The following is a 20,152-nucleotide window of genomic DNA, read 5'->3' on the forward strand; positions in this document are numbered from 1 at the left end:
TGTGTGGATTTTACCTATTTGCCCCTCTTCATGTGATATATGATCTATTTGCTCTTATATGAAGATATGAGGTTGATGTTGAGACACTGTTGGATATATCTGTTGATTATGGATTGTGTAGTATAGGTTGTTGGTTCGCTGTTAGAATGAAGTTTCGGTGGTTCGGTTGGGATTGAAAGGAGTTGTTTGTAGCTGCTAGTTTAGCTTAGTTTAGTGTTACTTGCGAGTACCTGTTGCTTTTGGTACTCACCCTTGCTTCTACACAGTGGTGTAGGTTGACAGCTCTATCAGATCCGACTTATTACTCATCTTCAAATTAGAGCTTCCAGACTTACTTAAGAGGTAACGGTTCATTCCAGACGTGCCCTCAAGTTATCTATATTTATTGTTTTGTTCTATTCTAGAACTTTACTATGAGACTTGTATATTTTATTCAGATTCCGTATTAGAGGTTTGTACATGTGACAACCAATTCTGGGGTTTCATTGAGTTTATTTAAAGACTTCCGCTTATCTTTCTATCTTATTCTTGTTTTATTAATTCCGTATCGTCGGGTTTTTGGGTGTTAGGCTGACGTGTCCGGTGGGGTTTGGACACGTGCCATCACATCCGGTTTTGGGGTGTGACAGTCCCTGAACTTATAAATTTGCTGGACTTTATTGTTGGTATGTCCAAAGCTATTGATGATCATCATGTCAAGATGAATTGATGAGATCATATATTTGCATGTGAGGTTTATATAAGTAATTAAATAGTTGTTTGTTTGTTGTTTGAGATTATGGTAAAAAATAATCCATGTTTGAGAGTAAGTACGTTTTATTTGGTTTTATCTTGGGTAATTTGATGTTTGTTGTGTCTTTCTCATGTGAGTGATATTTTATCAACTATGTAATCTTTGTGTGGTGTAATAAGACATGGGTATCAAGTTTATATATTACTCCTAATTTACATAGCGATATTTTATTTTTATTTTTATTTTTCTGATATATTCTTGTATTATCATAAATAATCGAAATATGCTTTTTATTCTTGTAATTTGGCATTTAAATTTACCCTTTTAAGTTAGATTTACAAGCCAAAGATCACAAGCACTACGGTGAATCGGAAGACAATTGGGGATGCTTGTAAGCTTAACACAGATAGAAGACAAGATTAATATGTTATTTATGCCACGTAAGATATGTCTGTGTTTATTTGTTTAATCTTATACAAATTTAAATGTCTACTTGTTCATATTCAGGGCATCTAAATGTTGCCCTTTTGGTTCTCAATTTATTTTTGTTGTCCTTTTGGAATTTTTAGCCAATTTTTTTGCCCTTTAGACTCCAAACTCGAGGATAAATATTACCCAATATTTTTCTTGATATATATATATATATAATATGAGATTCATATCTATAGTTTGGTCATAAAGCAGTGTTGAAGCTGAATGATATATACTAGAAAAATACATCTCCTAGTTTTTTTTCCTCTTGTAATTTTCAGAGGATAAAAAACATCATCGCTTAAAAATGAGACCTAGCTTCCTACATAACTTTTATAAATCTTTATCTTTTTTCCATGTTCATTCATTTAAGGAAATGAATACTTGAAACATCACTTTATTGCATATGAAAATTTTGTTTTTAGCTAATGCATAAGCCTAGTTCTTCATTTTGCATTATAAACATTTCTTTTTAGAAAATAATATCCTCGAGAAGTGGTTGAAATATAATCGCATAGTATATATTACTTTGTTGATGTGACATTCTTTTTTTTCGTTCTAAAAAGAATGTCATTTTACTATAATTAGAAACAATTTAACTTTAAAATTTCATTTTTACCCTTAATGAAATGAATCTCAACCACACAAATATCCAAGAATTGTTTTAGACCATAAGTTTCAAAAGTTTTCCTTTTTTTCTTAAACACCATGTCAAGTCAAAGGGTGTCACATAAAATGGAATGGAGGGAATAAATTAGTACTGCTACAAGTGCATGAAAAATGAAATTTATGTCACTTTCTTGAGAAATCATGTACTTGTAAAAAAAATTACAAGTCGTAAGGGACATGATTAGGATGTTATACCATATCTTTGATTTTAAATAAAGAAGGGTAGAATATCAACACTTCTCCTCTACAATTTTCCTATAGTGTCACTACATCTTTTTATTTCCATATCTTTTAGTAAAATGGGTCTAAAGTCTGTGTTGTGTGCTAAGATAGAAATGAAAGCTAATAAGAATGTGTTTCATGATGTCTTTACAAATAAACCACACCATGTCTCTACTATGTCCCCTTTGCATGTACAAGGTTGTGAGCTTCTTGAGGGTGTCTTTGGAACCGTTGGATCCAAAATTTGTTGGACGTATACCCTTGGTAAGTTGAATATTTAAAAATTTCTTAACAAAAATGTTTTTCATCAAAAAGGGGTCGGAACTTTTTGCTAGGGACAGAGGGAGAGTATATTAGCAATCGGTTCAAACAAACCGAGTAGCTATTGCTTAGATCATGTACTTGTGTTAGGAATTTCATTAAATATGTATGAATATTTAAGTGTGAATTCAATAACTATGACGAGGGAGTGGGTTCAGTAACAAACTCAACACATTAACTTCAAATCTTAGTCCGGTCTTTGCTTTCCATTCATGAAATCATTTTCCTCTATCTTGGCGTCATATTTACTTGCTCCAATTAACAATTAAATATCATAATTATTATAGTCATAAATCTTTCCTACAAGTAAAAGGACTAGAAAGAATTTGTATTTTCCTTTTAGAAAAAGAAAAATCTAATTACAGTAAGAAACTCAGGACATATATCCAACATATATACCCCCACTCTCACCCAACGTAACCCCCAACCCCTGCACTGCCCTCCCTCCCTCATCCCATCCTCATAATTTTGTCTTAGATATAGAGATGTTTTTAAATAAAATATTTTACTTGCATATCGAACACAAGAAAATAAATAGAAAACCACTTACTTTTCTAAAAATAAAACCTTTTTCCTTTCTACCAACATGGCAACTCTATTTGGTTACTCATTTCCAACTTCTTCTTTTCTTAAATCTTAAGGACTCTTATGATTTATCCATGATGAAATTTGGGAATAACTCTTTTTTTTTTGTAAGGTAGAAGGGGAAAAGAAGATCTCCAAACAAGTAGTTGAAGCTATAGATCATGAAACAAAGATGCTCACACTCAGAATTTGAAGGAGATCTAGTGAATATATATGATAATTTTAAGTCAACTCTTCATATCGAAACAAAATACGAAATTGATTTGGTAAGCTGGACAATAGAGTATGAAAGGCCAAATGAAAATGTCCCAGAACTAGTAAATTTGTTGGACTTCATTATTGGTGTGGCCAAAGCTATTGATGATCACCATGTCAATTGATAAATTGATGGGATCTATATATGCATGTGAGTTTTACATAAATACCCTATGCTATGTTTATTGTTTGAGAGTATATGGTAAAAATAATAATTCATATGTTGGTTGTGTACTTTAATTTTTATTTGGTTTTTATCTTTGGTGATTTCATGTTTGTCGTGCCTTCTCATGTAACCTTTGTGTTGTGTAATAAGACATGGGTATAAAGTTCATATTCGCCTCCTCCTAATTTGTATAGCGATATTATTTTTATTTTTCTCAAAAAAGAATCAAATATATTCTCGTAGTATTAGAAATAAATTTTAATATTTATAATTTGACATATAAATTTGACAAGTAACAGAGGATGAAGAAGAAGAAGAAGAAGATAAGGCAAATGATTAGGTGGGTGGATTTGGGGGAGCGTGTTGGGGAGATTTTCTTTTTGCTTCTTTTTGTTGTCGCCGGAGAAATCGGGATTTGTTGCTGAATCAGGATGACCGGTGAAGGGAAAAAGAAGAAAGGTGGGTGGGTGGGTGGGTTTGTGTGGGGATGGGGATTGGGGGGTTTTCTTTTTTCTCCTTTTTGCTAATTAATTTTTTGGATTATTAATGGTTGGAGTTTTTATTTTTATTTTTTAAATTGAATATTCATTAGATTGGGCCCATGTGTCACATGCTGCAGTTTTATTGGTTACTTTTTAAAGATAGTATGAGTGAATTACACACGAAACATTTTAAAGCTTATTATTATTTTGTGTTTAATAAGTAAATATTCGTTAATATTAGGGGTCGTTTGGTAGAGTATATTAGGAAAAATAATGCATGCATTAGGTGTGTATTAGTAATACATTGTTTGGTACACTTTTTCATGTCATGTATAACTAATGCTTGTATTAGTTATACACTATTGTGTATTAAGTTGTGTATTACTAATACCAAGAAATTTTAGATATTAGTAATACATAGCATTTTAACACTTGCATTAGATTATAATTACAAAACTGCCCTCAAAAGCCTTCTATAAAAACATTTTCTATGGTACTGTGTTTAAGAAACCTTTCATTCTTTCATTTTCCATAATTACTTGCAACAGGTTTATCTACTTGCAATACATCCTTGTCTTATTATCAATTTGTGATTGACCTACACCGTCGATTCTTTTGTTCATTAACTTCCTACATTGACAACGTATCATTTTTGAGCCTTCGTTTTCTCCTTTATTTGACGGTGTATAATCTTTTAGCTACTCAAAAAGTTTTATCAATGTATAATAGGCTTTATGGCCTCTTTAGTACATCTTTATTTGTTAATATAAGGGTCATGTGGTTTGATTTTAGTAATAAGAAAAAAATGAAGGTTAACACATAAGTTAATATGAAATATTGCTTCAAAGTATGGTGCTGGTAAACTTTAGTTTGGGGAATCTGGTGGCAAAAATGTGAAGAAGTTTGACATCTTCTTCTTTTTTAAAAAAAAATCATATTTCAATATAGTTTAATCAAAATATTTACTATTGTAACATTAGTTTGATAAAAAATTTATTTGCCAACTTTTCACAAAAATATTTTTACGTAATAGTAACAACTATTTAATTTTATACTTGAAAAAAAAGAGAGGAGTTGATGATGTTTTGTTTTAGCAAAAAACCTTGTTGCAAAGAAAGTGTACAAAGAAATAAAGTGTGAAGGGTATTTTTATAAACATACGGTTTTTAATAGAAATTATGCAAGATTTGTTATTTCTAATACATCAAACCAAACAGTGTATAAGAAATAATGCAGACATAACTAATGCAAGCACTACTAATGCATGCATTACTAATACACTCTATTTTGCATTGTTCTTATACACTCTATCAAGCGACCCCTTAAAGTGTCTAATAGGTACTAACCTTAATTGAGGTATTTAAATGAATTATGCGGATAACTTTAGGGGCGCTCATGACTTTAAGACAAAATTATTTGTAGGAGATTAATGAAAAGATAGTGGAGGTAGGTAAGTAGAAATTATTACACATAAATCACATGTAGTAGACATGAAAATCTTACTTTTAGCAAATGCATGAACCTAGATCTTCATTTTCATTATAAATATTTCTTTTAAGAATAATTTTCTGGCATGCCACTACTAGAAGTGGCTGAAACTAGGGGTATATATAATCGGGTTGATTCAAATTTTTTAAATATCAAATCAAATTATTTGTATAAACTTTTTAAATTTATAAATCAAATCAAACTAATAAAAAACTCGGGTTTTTTTGGGTTTTCAACCTCGGATTGGTTCGAGTTTTTCAAATACCAAACCAAACCATTGTGTTGAATTTTTAAATTTTTAAATCAAACCAAACTAATAAACCTCAATTTTTTTCAGGTTTTTGGATTTTTCCGATAAAGTATGCATACAAACATATAATTAACTTGTGCTCCAAATATTTCTTTAGTCCAACCAAAACACAACTATCTAAGGTGTTTCTTAATAAAATAACACAAAATATGAGATGAGGGATGACACTAAAATATTCAATAAAAATAATAATAAAATCATCATATAAAATAAATATTGCAAAGTCATAATGAAAATGATCATAATTTAAAAGTACTAAATTATGCTAAAATAAGTCTAATAAGTATTAGTTACATGATTAAACATTAAAGAAAAATTAAAATTAGATTATGTATTTTAAATGTCTAAACCAATGTAAAACTAAAGAACAAATATTAAATATTATTGTCATTCTTAGTGTTGAATTAATTTATTTTGTTAGCATAGTATTAATTTGATTTTGAATTGAGCTTTATTAGAGTTACTAATACCTATGGACTATAACCATTATTGGACCATTCAAAATTCTAAGTCTCAAAAAACTTTAAAAAATATGTTAAAAGATAAAAATTATGAAAACGTATAAGTAATATTCAGAAATTACATCAAAGTAAATACTTTTATGTATAAATAAATTTTAAAAATTATATATATAATGTCGGGTTGGTTTGGTCTCGAGTTGACTTTTTTTAGTTAAAACCAAACCAACCCAAGTGTAGTCGGATTTTTTTTTCCAATACCAAACCAAGTCAAACCAAACCGTTAGTCAGATTTTTTTTTCGATATAACTCAATTTGCAATTTGATTCGGTTTTGAACACCTCTAGTTGAAACATTATTACATTGTACCACTGTTAGAAGCGGTTTAAACATATTTGCATATTACTGCTACTAAGTGCATGAAAAGCGAAATTCATGTCACTTTTCTAGATAAACATTGCTATATATAATGGGAAAATAAAATACAAGTTGTAAGGGACATGATTAGGATGTTATACTATTTTTTATTTTAAAAAAGGATTAAAAAAACCCTTCTAGTCTATATATATTGTTGAATAATCATTGTAAATGATATCAACACTCTCCTCGACAATTTTCCTTTAGTGTCATACATCTTTTTATTTCCAAGTCTTTAGTAAAATGGGTCTAAAGTCTGTGTTGTGTGCTAAGATAGAAGTGAAGGCTAATAAGGATGTGTTTCATGATGTCTTTACAAATAAACCACACCATGTCTCTACTATGTCCCCTTTGCATGTACAAGGTTGTGAGCTTCTTGAGGGTGTCTTTGGAACCGTTGGATCCAAAATTTGTTGGACGTATACCCTTGGTAAGTTGAATATTTAAAAATTTCTTAACAAAAATATTTTCCGTCAAAAAGGGGTCGGAACTTTCCGCTAGGGACGGAGGGATAGTATTAGCAATCGGTTCGAACAAACCCAGTAGCTATTGCTTAGATCATGTACTTGTGTTAGGAATTTCATTAAATATGTATGAATATTTAAATGTGAATCCAATAACTATGACGAGGTAGTGGATTCGGTAACAAACTCAAAACACAGTAACTTTAAATCTTAGTCCGGTCTTTGCTTTCCGTTCATGAAATCATTTTCATCTATCTTAGTGTCACATTTACTTGCTCCAATTAACAATTAAATATTATAATTATTATAAAGTCATAAACCTTTCCTGCAAGTAAAAGGACTAGCCAAATATGGAGACTTTGTACTTTACCTTTAGGAATAGAAAATTTTAATTACAGTAAGAAACAAATTAGAGCAAATACCCAACATACCCCACTCTCACCCAACCCCCAACCCCTGCCCTTCGCTCCCTCCCTCCCTCATCCCATCCTCATAATTTTGTCTTAGATATATATATAGATGTTTTTAAATGATATATTTTACTTGCATATAGAACACAAGAAAATAAATAAGAAACCACTAATTACTTTCCTAGAAATAAAACCTTTTTCCTTTCTACCAACATGGCAACTCGATTTGGTCACTCATTTCCAACTTCTTCTTTTCTTAAATCTTAAGGGTACTCTTATGATTATACATGATGAAATTTGGGAATAACTCTTTTGTTTTTGTAAGGTAGAAGGGGAAAAGAAGATCTCCAAACAAGTAATTGAAGCTATAGATCATGAAACAAAGATGCTCACACTCAAAGAATTTGAAGGAGATCTGGTGAATAAATATGATAATTTTAAGGCAACTCTTCATATCGAAACAATATACGACATCGATTTGATAAGCTGGACAATAGAGTATGAAAGGCCAAATGAAAATGTCCCAGAACTAGTAAATTTGCTGGACTTCATTATTGGTATGACCAAAGCTATTGATGATCACCATGTCAATTGATAATAGTATGCATGTGAGCTTTACATAAATACCCCATGTTATGTTTATTGTTTGAGAGTATATGGTAAAAATAATAATCCATATGTTGGTTGCGTACTTTAATTTTTATTTGGTTTTTATCTTTGGTGATTTCATGTTTGTTGTGCCTTCTCATGTAACCTTTGTGTTGTGTAATAAGACATGGGTATGAAGTTCATATTCGCCTCCTCCTAATTTGTATAGCGGTATTTTATTTTTATTTTTCTGAAAAAAAGATCAAATATATTCTCATACTATCAGAAATAGTTTTAATATTTATAATTTGACATATAAATTTGCCTTCATTTAGATATAAGAACATGTGTAAAGTTCAAAATCAAATAATCCGACCTCAATTTTAAATAGTCAATTCATTTATATTTATTTTTTCATTATCATCTTCTCTTTGATTGTCTGCGAATTGGATTTACATTTACTTATCCACTATGTTGCCATATGATGTCTCAAATTAGTCCACAAGGCCTAGCTTGAGGCAAAATGTGGAGGATTTGTGGCTTAGGTTGTAGATTCAAGCCCCATACCATGCAAAGTGAAGTCCGGTATTTAAATGGAGAAGGGTAAAGGAGCGGACCCATTATCTCGAATTTAGAAGGTTGTGATTGGTCCAAATGGCGGGTCACAAACGAATTTCGCGATTATCAAAAAAAATGTCTCAAATTATTGATAGGTTGCGTTCCTGACATATTGTTGAAATGGAACATCACGTTTAAGTTATTAGAAGAATATTTTTCAAAAAAGGTTGTAAGAGTAAGAGATTAGGGGATCGTTGAATGGAATTATGAATTGATTGAGCTTTTAGCTGAATGTGTAATTTACGTTTTCATATATTTCTTTTACATTATATGATTATTAGAAGTTCCATTCGTAATTATTACAAGGATAAAATAAAATTGCAAATGGAAAATAGCTTGTAGGTAACTAGTTGAAAGATTCACAGTGGTAATTTATATATATAGATTATAATGAAATGCAATGACAACAACATCAGAGTGGCGCAGCGGAAGCGTGGTGGGCCCATAACCCACAGGTCCCAGGATCGAAACCTGGCTCTGATATTTCAGAAGCAAGCTTCCAAATTCCACTTATTTTTTTCCTTTTTACTTAAAACATATTTTTTTTGTCAACTGCACTTTTGATCATATATATAAAAAAATCATTTTGATCAACTAGGTGAATAGTATATTAAGTTGGCCTCTTTAAAAATATTTTAAAATGTTGGTCAAAGTTCACATAATTTGAATCTCAAAAAGCAAATTTGGAAAGTGAGAATACTAGAAATGAACAACATATCTTTGCTTTTTATATGACCATGATATTGGAGAGCTACCAAGGTAATTTGTGATGGAAGTTCAATCGAGAAGATCTCCATCCATTCAATATTTTAACTAGAACATAATATAATCATTTTGGTTGTTTGATTTATCGGCTTGTTGTTTATTTACTTCCATAATTCTTTATAGCTTTGCGCAATTTTTCATTTATAAATAAGGTAAGTTTATTAGTATTAAGTATTAACCAGTACCAAGGAGGATTATAGAAGTAGGAACTTTAATTAATCAAAGTTGATGGATTGGCTATATGACAAGAAATTGTGTCTTTTTCTTTTCTTCTCCACATATGCGACAATTTAGAGATGAAATTAGAAATTAAACTTCATAAATTTTGAATTTACCATCGAACCTCATAATTATTCAATTCACAATTAAAAGATCTATACATATTTAGTAATTTTGTAATATAAATATAAAGAAGGGTAGATCTAGAGGGGGCCGAGGGTAATCACTCGATAAGAAATGAAACTATATATACATGGTAATTTTTTACTTTTTATTATAAACATGGTTTACTTTTTATTACATTATGAATCCTTTGAACACAAGAGTAGACGTTAGTGGTTTACGAATTCAAAATTGAACTTGAGACTCTAAATTTAAATGTTAAGATACTTACTCTGTCAAAATTATTGAGTTCATTCGAAACCCTTTGGCATCAATCTTACTAAGATGAAAATCAGAAGCCCACCAATCCTATCACTTTTCTTTCATTATACATGGTCCCAAAAAATACAAGATATTCTCACTCAACTCTAATCTCCAATGTTACATGTCAACCACAAGACTTCAAATCCTACGTGTCCTTCAAACACACCCCTGAAAATCAGCCATGATAAGAATTAGATAAGGCTTTACTCATTTTCAACCGTCCGATCAATCCATCTTCTCATCCAACGCTCAAAATCCTCTCTTCCATATATCAAAAATCAGTACCTTCTTCACCAATATAACCAACTATAGTCTCTACATTTCCATCACATCCCAATTAATTCGCCGATCGAGTTTCCATAACCCTAATCTAGCTCCACCATGGCCACCGCCGCAGCTACATCCTCATTCATCGGAACACGGCTGCCGGAAATCCACTCCGGTGCCGGTAGAGTCCAAGCCCGATTCGGATTCGGATCGAAAAAAGCCGCACCGAAGAAGGCTGCGAAGAAGCAAATTCCGGACAGACCGTTGTGGTACCCAGGAGCTAAGTCACCGGAGTATCTAGACGGAAGCCTTGTCGGTGACTACGGATTCGATCCGTTCGGTTTGGGGAAACCGGCGGAGTATTTGCAATATGATTTGGATTCGTTGGACCAGAATTTGGCGAAGAATTTGGCTGGTGACATTATTGGAACGAGAACTGAAGTTGCTGATGTGAAATCAACTCCGTTTCAGCCTTACAGTGAGGTTTTTGGGCTACAGAGGTTCAGAGAATGTGAACTGATCCATGGAAGATGGGCTATGTTGGCTACTCTTGGTGCACTCACTGTTGAGTGGCTCACTGGTATTACATGGCAAGACGCCGGAAAGGTACTGTTTCAATATCCTTTATATGCAATGAAAATGTTTATATGAAATTTATATATGTAGATCATCACTGAAGAATAATAGGCGTAGTGGTAATTACTTGCTTGCATTTGATCCCTACTTCATTTTCAACAAGTCCTCACTCTCCTGCATGCTTTCTATTTTAATTTGTTGTTTTTCTTTCCTTTCATATATCTTATATTCTCGCCGCATCCATCTTTTTATTTGTTCACTTATACTAAATTAATAGTAATAATTTATTTCTCTATTTTTACCAAATTAAATTAGTTTCTTTATCATACATAAAGTAGCACTAACTTGGAGACTGTTTGTCCTAGTGGGAGGTCAAAATTCACTCTTTTAAAAAAAAAACGATCAGTAAAATTGTTTTTATATACAAGTAAAAACAGTTTTTCTGTGGTTAAAAGAAGAAAATAACAATTTTTACTTCTTAGAATAAATAAATAAAATTTTCAAGGAGTATGATTTAGCCTATAAGTTCTCTCCATCAGAGTCAGATTGACAATTAATTATATTCACTTGTTTAGGTTGCTTTTTAGTATTTGTTGCTTCCCTTTATACAAATAATTAAAAGGAAAAGGGTACTATATATAATTCAGATGTAACGTAATTTAGATTAATTGCACGTACAAATATTTGTTGCTCCTTAAATAGTTAGTACATCAAACAATATTGATTTGTTATAATTAAATTTTGAGTATGGAAGTTTCTACCGTCTAATTAGTGAAACGATTTGCATAGGTTGAGTTGGTTGAGGGATCATCCTACTTAGGGCAACCACTCCCATTCTCCATTACAACATTGATCTGGATTGAGGTTCTTGTGATTGGATACATCGAATTCCAAAGGAACGGCGAGCTTGACCCAGAAAAAAGGCTTTACCCAGGTGGATCATTCTTCGACCCATTGGGCCTTGCTGCTGACCCGGAGAAAAAAGCCACCCTTCAACTCGCTGAGATCAAGCATGCTCGCCTTGCCATGGTTGGGTTCTTGGGCTTTGCTGTCCAAGCTGCTGCTACTGGAAAAGGCCCACTTAACAACTGGGCTACCCACTTGAGTGACCCGCTTCACACTACCATTTTCGACACCTTCGGATTCTTCTCTTAAGCAACATGCATGCATGGTTTTCGTTGAGGATGGTTTTTACGTATATTATCTCTTCATCTTCATCTTGTAAAAATTGTAACATTAATTTGACACTATTTCAAGGAGAAGCCTATATCAGACTTGTTGTTTAATTAAGCTAAGTTTGATTTTATCATCGTTCATTATCTTTAGCTCAAATGTTCATGATTCTACTTTTTCTTTAGACTGCATTATTCATAACTGTTGTTCATTCACAATGGACATAAGATTAAGTTCAGCATTAAACGATAACAACATTATAATTGGAATTGGACAACAATAATATTAATATGGCTTCACAATACTTGACATGAGAAAGCTTAACTTTAAGTTCCCTGATATCAGTTGTGATTATTCATCAATAATATGCTAAGTAGAACTTTCACATTAGCATGGAATGGGTCCTTTAAACTAGATCCGGTAACCAATGTAAAGTTAAGAACAAAGATATTAAAACAAATACTTTTTTTTTTTAAGAAATAAAGGATATTTTATATATAAATAATATGGGTACAAATATGTTTATTCCCCTTATTCTTCTCCCTTGATTATAAAATAGTATGGGCACAAAGAATATTTTACTCATTTAACGTTACCAATTTTAATCACCAAGTATTAGAAATTGCTCTTATAATTGCTATTCAATTTAAAGAAAATGTAATTAAAAAAAAAGCAAAAACTAAAAATAGTGATTATCAATTAACTTCTAATATCTTATACAATACTTTACTCACTAAGTCATTAATTCTAAAATTCTTAATCATCAAGTATAAAAATTGTATCCATTATGAAAATGTCTAAAACACTTTTGTATCTATTTACTCGAATTCAAATTAGAAGCTACAGTAGTATATTTTTTTATGGTCTTTATCAATGCCATAGCTGCAAGATTGTGAAGTTAATCAGCTTGATAGATGGTAAATCGGAAATGTATAATCATCATAAGTTTCTTGAGCATTTCTCTAGATTCGTTGATAATCGTTGCAGTAAAAATAAATGAAGCAGAGCAATAATCCTGGATTCATTTTCCTATTAAATAATAATAAATATGTTTTTATATAATTAATATATTTTAAATATTTAAAAATCATCTCAAAAAGATTTTACTTGATTATGTTATTAATTTAGTTTAGTTTAAATTATAGTTATAACTTTGAGTCAATTAGTTTGTAATTAAATAATTATTTCATTAAATTTAAAAAAAATTGTTAACTAATCAATATCAATTTATCTTATTTAATTACTAGTCGAACTTATCCTAATTAACTAAATTTGACTCTCCAATTGGCTATAATTTAGATTCACATGACCAAAGCTTAAATTGAATTACCCTTCAGCCGACCCAATTCCCAGCTGAGGCCCAATAACTTCAGCAATACAATCGACCCAATTCAATTCCAACTCCAACAAACGATAGAGGTACCCATCAGCGATACCACAAAAAAACAGTACATCGTTCGACGAGCCCAGCTCGCGAATTGAAAAGAGAGTTAGTATCTCCCTTTTTGTTCACTGTCCACTGGAGCTCGTCGGAATCTGGTGAAGCTTGGCTTGTGGTGGAGAATCGTTGTCGTTAGCTCGTTTTCCAGTTCGCTGCTCCCATAAAGGTAAATTTCTTTTGATCTTCGCTCGTTTTTAGTTGATGTTTCGCTTGAGAACTGAAACTCTCTGTTATTTCTCTCATGTTTTCTATTCTTTGTGGTCTGTTGTGGAAATCTGATAGTGGATCGTTTGGCTTCAGTTGGCGTTTCTCTTTAGTTGTTGAAGATGAAAAATGTGTTTCTTCGTGTATGATTTAAGCCTACAATTCGTTAGTTAAAAGTTTGAGTTTCCTTACTGTTGGTTCATTTTATTCTATTTTGAGGAAGTCGGTTGAAACTCTGACTCGTTATGCTTAAAATAGTTTGATGTTCATTCGATTTAGACTGTGAATGTGTTAGCTATACAGGCTTCTTTCTTCATGGTTCTCTTGTGCCATTGGCTGTCTTCTCTGTCGTTTTGAATTCTCGTGCTAGCTTAATATCGCAGAACTTGTCTCTATTTCTTGCAATTTGAATGTTGTCTTTATCTTGTGCATTTCAGCTAGTAGTTATAGTGGTAGTCCACCGTAATCTTGTTTCGACTTGGCTCCCTTGCTTACTGTTAGTTCGTCTTTGAAATGTGTCTCTGTTTGTTGCCTTTTCTTTCTAATCATAGCATCTGTTTCTTGTCTCATTTGGCTGCTAATTTTATTAAGAAAGCTCCTAAGTAGCGTGTTCAATAACATAAAAATAGCTTCATCACTGCCTTTCTACTCTTTACATAGAATTTGATCCCTCCATCAGTGATTAATTTTGTTTGTTGCGTTAGAGTGTCAAGGTGATAGTTTCTTAGAAATATTGTGAATGATTACTTGTTCTGTATTGCTAGTTTCCTTGTATGAATTGAATCGTTTTTAATTAAAAGTGGTTGTTTAGAGTTAAATTTTGACGAATGTTTCAGTTGGTTGATTTGTTGGTTCCTTTCCCATCTTTAGTTCCTATTTAGTTATATTATAATTCACTGTTTGGGTTAACTGCTAGTTGGTTATCATAGTTAGCTTTTGAAAATCCTCGCGAAAGTAGTGAAAAGCCTGTTTAAGCCTTCCCCTTTACTGCTCACATTAAATAAAGTCAATAATGGTATTAGCTAGTTAAGTGAGCAACTCCTCTCTTTGCTTTCTTGGTTTATTTTCGTGCATCTGATGTAGTCTAAATCATTGTTTGGTTATTATTAATTGTATGAAGTATTTCGATCCAGTTCCTCCTTCTCTTTTGGTATTCTAATCTTTATTTTTGTTTTGCTGCATGTGAAATCCATTCGAGTCCTCTTGGACTCTATTTTTCCGTCCCTTACATTTCCTTCCCTAACATGCTACTCTATATATTATTTCCCAATGAAGCACTATACAATGAACATGTGATATTTTTATGCTTTTTGTTTCACATATATCTGCATTTTCACTTTCCTTAAAAATGATGTCAGTTTTCTGTTTTTGTCTTGGTGGAACTAATAACTCAAATTTTGACCAAGTAAGGAATCGTAGGGCAAAACAGAAGTTTGAATTTGAGAAGCTTATTGAAGCAATTTGCTAGCTTAGACTTCCATTTTGAGTATATTTAAAGCATTTTGTCTCTTCAAACTTCCCACTTCTTGTGAACGCTTTCACAAATAGAGATGGTCATGTCCTGTTAGCTTAAGAAACTGGTAGCCATTATTTCCGTGTGTACAATCTCTTAGCAAGCTAAGACACTATATGTACAATCTGGGAGAGTGGCGAGCGAGATCTGGGAGAGGGGAACGAAAATATATGTATATATACAATTTTCACGCATTTTATACATTTGCGTTTTTGTATAAAGTGAGAGAGGCGAGTGAGAGAATGAGATCTAGGAGAGTGGCGAGCGAGATCTGGGAGAGGGGAGAGAGGGGAACGAAAATATATGTATATATACAATTTTCTCTCGCTTTATACAAACACAAACACATTTTATACAATTTACGTTTTTTGTATAAAGTGAGAGAGGCGAGTGAGAGAGCGAGATCTGGGAGAGGGGAGAGAGGGGAACGAAAATATATGTATATATACAATTTTCTCTCGCTTTATACAAACACAAACACACTTTATACACTTGCGTTTGTATAAAAAACGAGAGAGGCGAGGGAGAGAACGAGAGTGGCGAGCGAGATTCACCAGGAGAGAGGTGAAATAACAATAGTTTGCTATGAGGTACAATTAAATCAAACTGTATTTATAGCATTTAATTTGAATTAATAGTGTGCTATTATATACAATTTTCCCTTTTATTTTTATGTAGAGATTGTTTAAGTTGATATGCTTGTTGACACAAGCCCAGCAAACCAATCCACTGGCTTTGGTAGACCCATTTAGAGTCCACAGTAGGCCCAGATTGTTCTATCCTTTCTATTATCACTCTTCATCAGCGATAACCATCATTGGCTGCCGGAGCTTCCCTTCGATTTCGTTCCTTTCTCTCTTATCCAGTGGCTCTATATCATCTGTATGTCTTACTTCCCTTCTATTTAGTTTATTCATGTAACAGTAAAGTTATTATGATATGTTTGCAATATTAGTCCTAGAAAGACAAGACTTAAATAGAGTGGGGCGCATACAGATGAGTTATATAGCTGATGCTCAATTAATTCGATTGAATTTACCATTCAGCAAGCGTCTACTAGAGGATTGGGTTGGAACTAGCTGTTAAAGTTGTTACCTTGCAGGAAGAAATAATAAATACAAGAAAAAGTCTAGCTTCTGCTGATAGCTGCGGATTTATCTTTTTCTAGAATAATTGTTGATGGGTTTACTCAACTCCTAGTGATTAATGTGCGCTAAATTCATGCTTAGCTAATCGCAGATAGTGCCAGATAATATATGCTCCTTTTTGTTGGACCAAAATTACATTGCAGTTGTTGCAACGATTTTAAAGAGATAATTCTTTGAAAATGTGGGGTGGGATGACATGGGCCTAAACAGATATAGGGGTTCATCCTGACCTAAGTTGCTCGGACTCTCCAAAATTGCTGCAGCACTCGTGTGGGATCCTCCAAAAAGTACTACTTTTGGAGGATCCGACACGCACCTGTCGACGTTTCTGAAGAATCTGAGCAACATAGATCCTGACTAGTTTGGGATTGATGAGAAGTTGATTGAAGTCTTTCACAGTGTTAAACCACTGCATATTTTGAAATAGGATTGATAACATGCTTACTTTGGAAAGACATATTTGCTGATTTTTTTAAAATCTCTTCTTGGGTTTGAACAGTGTGACAGATGATTTTAGGCCGATTATGGGAACTGTGAATTTCATCTGGAATTTAACTAAGAATTATTTCACCTTTGGGCTCATAGGCCTTACCGTCTCTGATCGTTATGCTAGTATTGTTCCTGTTGGTGGCATTTCAATGTCTCCTACATTTAATCCACATGATGACAGTTCCATGAGAGCCTTGACTCGTAACTACTCTTTTTTCTCTCTTTTACGTTCTTAAAGTTTTGTGCTGCGGGCATGGATGAAACTATCAGCTAGTCATTATGGTGCAGGTGACTTTGTTGTAGTGGAGAAGCTTTGCCTAGAAAAATACAAGTTCTCCCTCGGCGATGTGGTTGTCTTCAGGTAACTCTTGACAAGCTGCCCCAAGGTTGTTTTTCTTTTGACTCAAGTAATCGCTTGACCGGTCTACATCTTATTTATTTTTGTTGATTCACTTCATGTTGCTGCTTGAACTCTCCAAAAGAGTCAATGAGTGCGGGTCAGATCTTCCAAAAGTAGTGCATTTTTGGAGGATCCGACTCAGTTGTTACAGCTGTTTTGGAGAGTCCCCGCAACATATCATTCACTAACCTGGTGGGAGTATGGCTTAAGTTACTTGTTTGGATGTTATCATAGTTGGTTATTCAAGTTTCATTGTTAGACTTTCAGACCTTACAAATATGTTTGTACTGTTTGGAATGTGAGATATACTCGGTCCACACTTCTCATTTGGAAGGTTTGATGCATCTGACCATGGAATAGATATTCTTGGTTCCAATGTAGTACATCGTAGTACTCAACTTTTGATATCGTATGTGCTGATTTAGATATCTTACTTTTAATTATAAATCCCATTGTGACAGAGAATAGAGTTTCATATTTTATGTTTTACTCTCTTGACATAGCTCCTGTAACTAGCTCATAGATTTCCAATGACATCTCCTGCTACTAAAAAGCTCCTTTGAACTGAGTATATGCTCTTGCATCCATAGCAAGTGTAACTAAAGCAAGTCCAAGGCTTGAAAAAGTTACTAGTGGAAAAGCATACATATATATATTGAATTTTTATGGAGAATTTCTCTTGAAGATAAAATCGAAAGAAAGATCAGAAGCTCTGTTGTTTTTAATACCTTTTTTTGGTGGAATACTCATTCTTCATTTTTTTATGACCGTGGTGTCCAGGCCAGCTTGCGTGCACCTCGGCCAATACTCATTTTTCATTCTTAAAGAGTTAAGTGCATTAGAAGGCCTACTTTGTAATACCTTAAGGGCCTCTAACACACATTGCTCTTAAAGTTATGTTCTTGGTGTCTTTAGAAAAGTTAATTTAATATATCAATCAAGATGACCTGCTTCCACTCAGTTGATGAGCACTGGTAACTTGTGCTGGATATCAAACCTCGTTTGACCTGAAGAACAATCTTTTTATCTGTGATCAGCTCTTGTTCGACATTTTGGCTCTTCCCATCCTTAAACGTCTCTCTCGAAGTCCATTCTAAGTTGTGACATGTGAGATATTTGTTTTTCAACCAGTGGTAAATTCTTAGTATCAAGTGATCAGATTTTATACTTTTAAGATGTTATCTTCTATAATTCAAGTGGTCTTTGATAAATTGTGCCAGCAAAATTCAATATTATGGTCCAAGTGGACACCTCTCTTGTTTCCAAGTTAGAGCAGATTCCAGTGTATAATCAGTTAATGTTTTTTTGTTTATTGGAAATTAAATATATTCTAATATTCTTTAACCATCTTTTGCACCAATTGTCTGATTTGTGGTTGGCCTTCATTTCAGCTCTCCAACTAATCATAAAGAGAAAAATATAAAGAGAATAACAGCCTTACCTGGTGACTTGGTCAGTACCCCTCATTATGATGCAGTAGTGATCCCTGAAGGACATTGTTGGGTTGAAGGCGACAATCAGGCTTGGAGCTTGGACTCAAGATCCTTTGGCCCTGTACGTTACATATTACTCCATATTCTTCTGCTAATGAAGAGGAATTTTAACATAGAAAGAATCCAATATACTTTGTAAAGTTAATACAAGGTTACATTAAGAAACTTTAGCTAATGTAGGTGACATACAAGATCAATAGAATCGGCAATCATATTGGCATAAATTGCTAAATGCGGCATTCTTTTGACCTTGCCTCCTACTCACTTGTGGTGAAGGGGTGAATTTAACTTTTGGACATCCTAGTATGAAGTGTTAAACTTTTCCCGTTTGTGTGAGGAGTTGGTGATTTTATATCTATATTCATTCTACTTTTAATGAATCACTTAGTAAGATTATATGTGCAGCGAAAATACAGCTTCTTGGATGAAAACTTAGGATGCCTATCTTTGCATATGAATAAGCTGATCTTTTAGACTTATTTTGTCCGAAAGTTACTTGCTCACTATAGATCCTAAAGTAAAACACAGATTATACCCTGTCAATGCTATATCTTATGTGGTGCATAAGAAAGGAGAGAACGAGTGGAGTTCTGAGAATGAGAGTGTTTGTGTGACCTTATCTGGGTTTGTAATCAGTTTTCGTCTAGCTCAGATGATTAGTTTGATTGACTTGAAAAACTTTCTTTTTCAGATCCCTCTTGGTTTGGTTCGTGGAAGGGTTACCCATGTTGTGTGGCCTCCTCACCGGGTTGGTAAAGTTGAAAGAATGACACCAAAGAGCCTAACACCTTTCTAATTGTATTTTGAGTATATGTTAGAATTCAATTTGATTGATTTCAATTGTATTATAGCCTGCATAATCATTGTTCTTTATAGCACAGAATCAATGTTTCAACTTTAGACTATTGTATTGTTGTTTTCAGCTCCTTTTCGTCAGACTTTGAACTGTTACCTTGCTATTTGCTATATTCTTGTCACTGTACATGAATTTGTTGCACTTGAGCACAGGACCTTTTGGAAACAGCCTATTATTTCTAGAGAATTATTTGATTTATCTAATTATATTGCCACAACTGATGGGGAGGAATTGTAATTAATTTTTACTGAGAATGGTTTTTCAGAACCATCCGAAGGTGATTCTTTTTTCTTTATAGGGTGGAAAATAGAATAATAATTTGATTTGTCCAATTAAATTTTACTGGAGGGATTAGTCCTGACTCGCCACATCACTATAAATTTGGGCGGTTAATTTTAAGGATATTTGTTGTCTCTTGAGATAACATTGGGGCTTCTTTTATGGAAAAATTGTATATAATAGCAAACTATTAATTCAAATTAAATGTTATAAATATAGTTTGATTTAATTGTACCCCATAGCAAA

At 32.9% G+C, this 20,152-nt stretch overlaps 4 protein-coding genes, 1 non-coding gene and 1 pseudogene across 6 annotated transcripts in view; all 6 read left to right on the plus strand.

Annotated features, from left to right (window-relative positions):
* LOC125871641 (kirola-like) overlaps positions 1–943 on the plus strand; it is a 3,608-nt gene extending 2,665 nt beyond the window's left edge. Inside the window, exon 3 of the mRNA XM_049552278.1 lies at positions 629–943. Coding sequence (XP_049408235.1) covers positions 629–709 — 81 coding nt within the window. The 3' untranslated portion in view covers positions 710–943. The remainder of the gene's footprint in view (positions 1–628) is intronic.
* Positions 944–2,103: 1,160 nt separating this feature from the next.
* LOC125871639 (kirola-like) lies at positions 2,104–3,607 on the plus strand (annotated as a pseudogene).
* Positions 3,608–6,768: 3,161 nt separating this feature from the next.
* Positions 6,769–8,266, plus strand: LOC125871643 (kirola-like). Its single transcript, XM_049552281.1, has 2 exons — positions 6,769–7,007; positions 7,781–8,266. Exons 1-2 carry the CDS (start codon positions 6,821–6,823, stop codon positions 8,044–8,046), a joined length of 453 nt encoding a protein of 150 aa, XP_049408238.1. The 5' UTR covers positions 6,769–6,820; the 3' UTR covers positions 8,047–8,266.
* Positions 8,267–9,068: 802 nt separating this feature from the next.
* On the plus strand, positions 9,069–9,140 carry TRNAM-CAU (transfer RNA methionine (anticodon CAU)). Its single transcript has one exon. It is a non-coding gene; the product is annotated as a tRNA-Met (tRNA).
* A 1,247-nt stretch (positions 9,141–10,387) lies between these two features.
* On the plus strand, positions 10,388–12,221 carry LOC125871629 (chlorophyll a-b binding protein CP29.1, chloroplastic-like). Its single transcript, XM_049552262.1, has 2 exons — positions 10,388–10,940; positions 11,700–12,221. Exons 1-2 carry the CDS (start codon positions 10,449–10,451, stop codon positions 12,063–12,065), a joined length of 858 nt encoding a protein of 285 aa, XP_049408219.1. The 5' UTR covers positions 10,388–10,448; the 3' UTR covers positions 12,066–12,221.
* Positions 12,222–13,533: 1,312 nt separating this feature from the next.
* LOC125871637 (uncharacterized) lies at positions 13,534–19,646 on the plus strand. Of its 2 annotated transcripts, XM_049552273.1 has the most exons (6): positions 13,534–13,690; positions 15,920–16,123; positions 16,889–17,079; positions 17,167–17,239; positions 18,670–18,832; positions 19,463–19,646. In XM_049552273.1, exons 3-6 carry the CDS (start codon positions 16,914–16,916, stop codon positions 19,565–19,567), a joined length of 507 nt encoding a protein of 168 aa, XP_049408230.1. In that variant the 5' UTR covers positions 13,534–13,690; positions 15,920–16,123; positions 16,889–16,913; the 3' UTR covers positions 19,568–19,646. The 2 variants fall into 2 exon arrangements, with proteins under 2 accessions (XP_049408230.1, XP_049408231.1); XM_049552274.1 differs by lacking the exon at positions 15,920–16,123 and having other exon boundaries at positions 13,630–13,690.
* Positions 19,647–20,152: the final 506 nt, after the last annotated feature.

The sequence above is a fragment of the Solanum stenotomum genome, chromosome 7, assembly GCF_019186545.1.
Source record: "Solanum stenotomum isolate F172 chromosome 7, ASM1918654v1, whole genome shotgun sequence".
Lineage (NCBI taxonomy): Eukaryota > Viridiplantae > Streptophyta > Magnoliopsida > Solanales > Solanaceae > Solanum > Solanum stenotomum.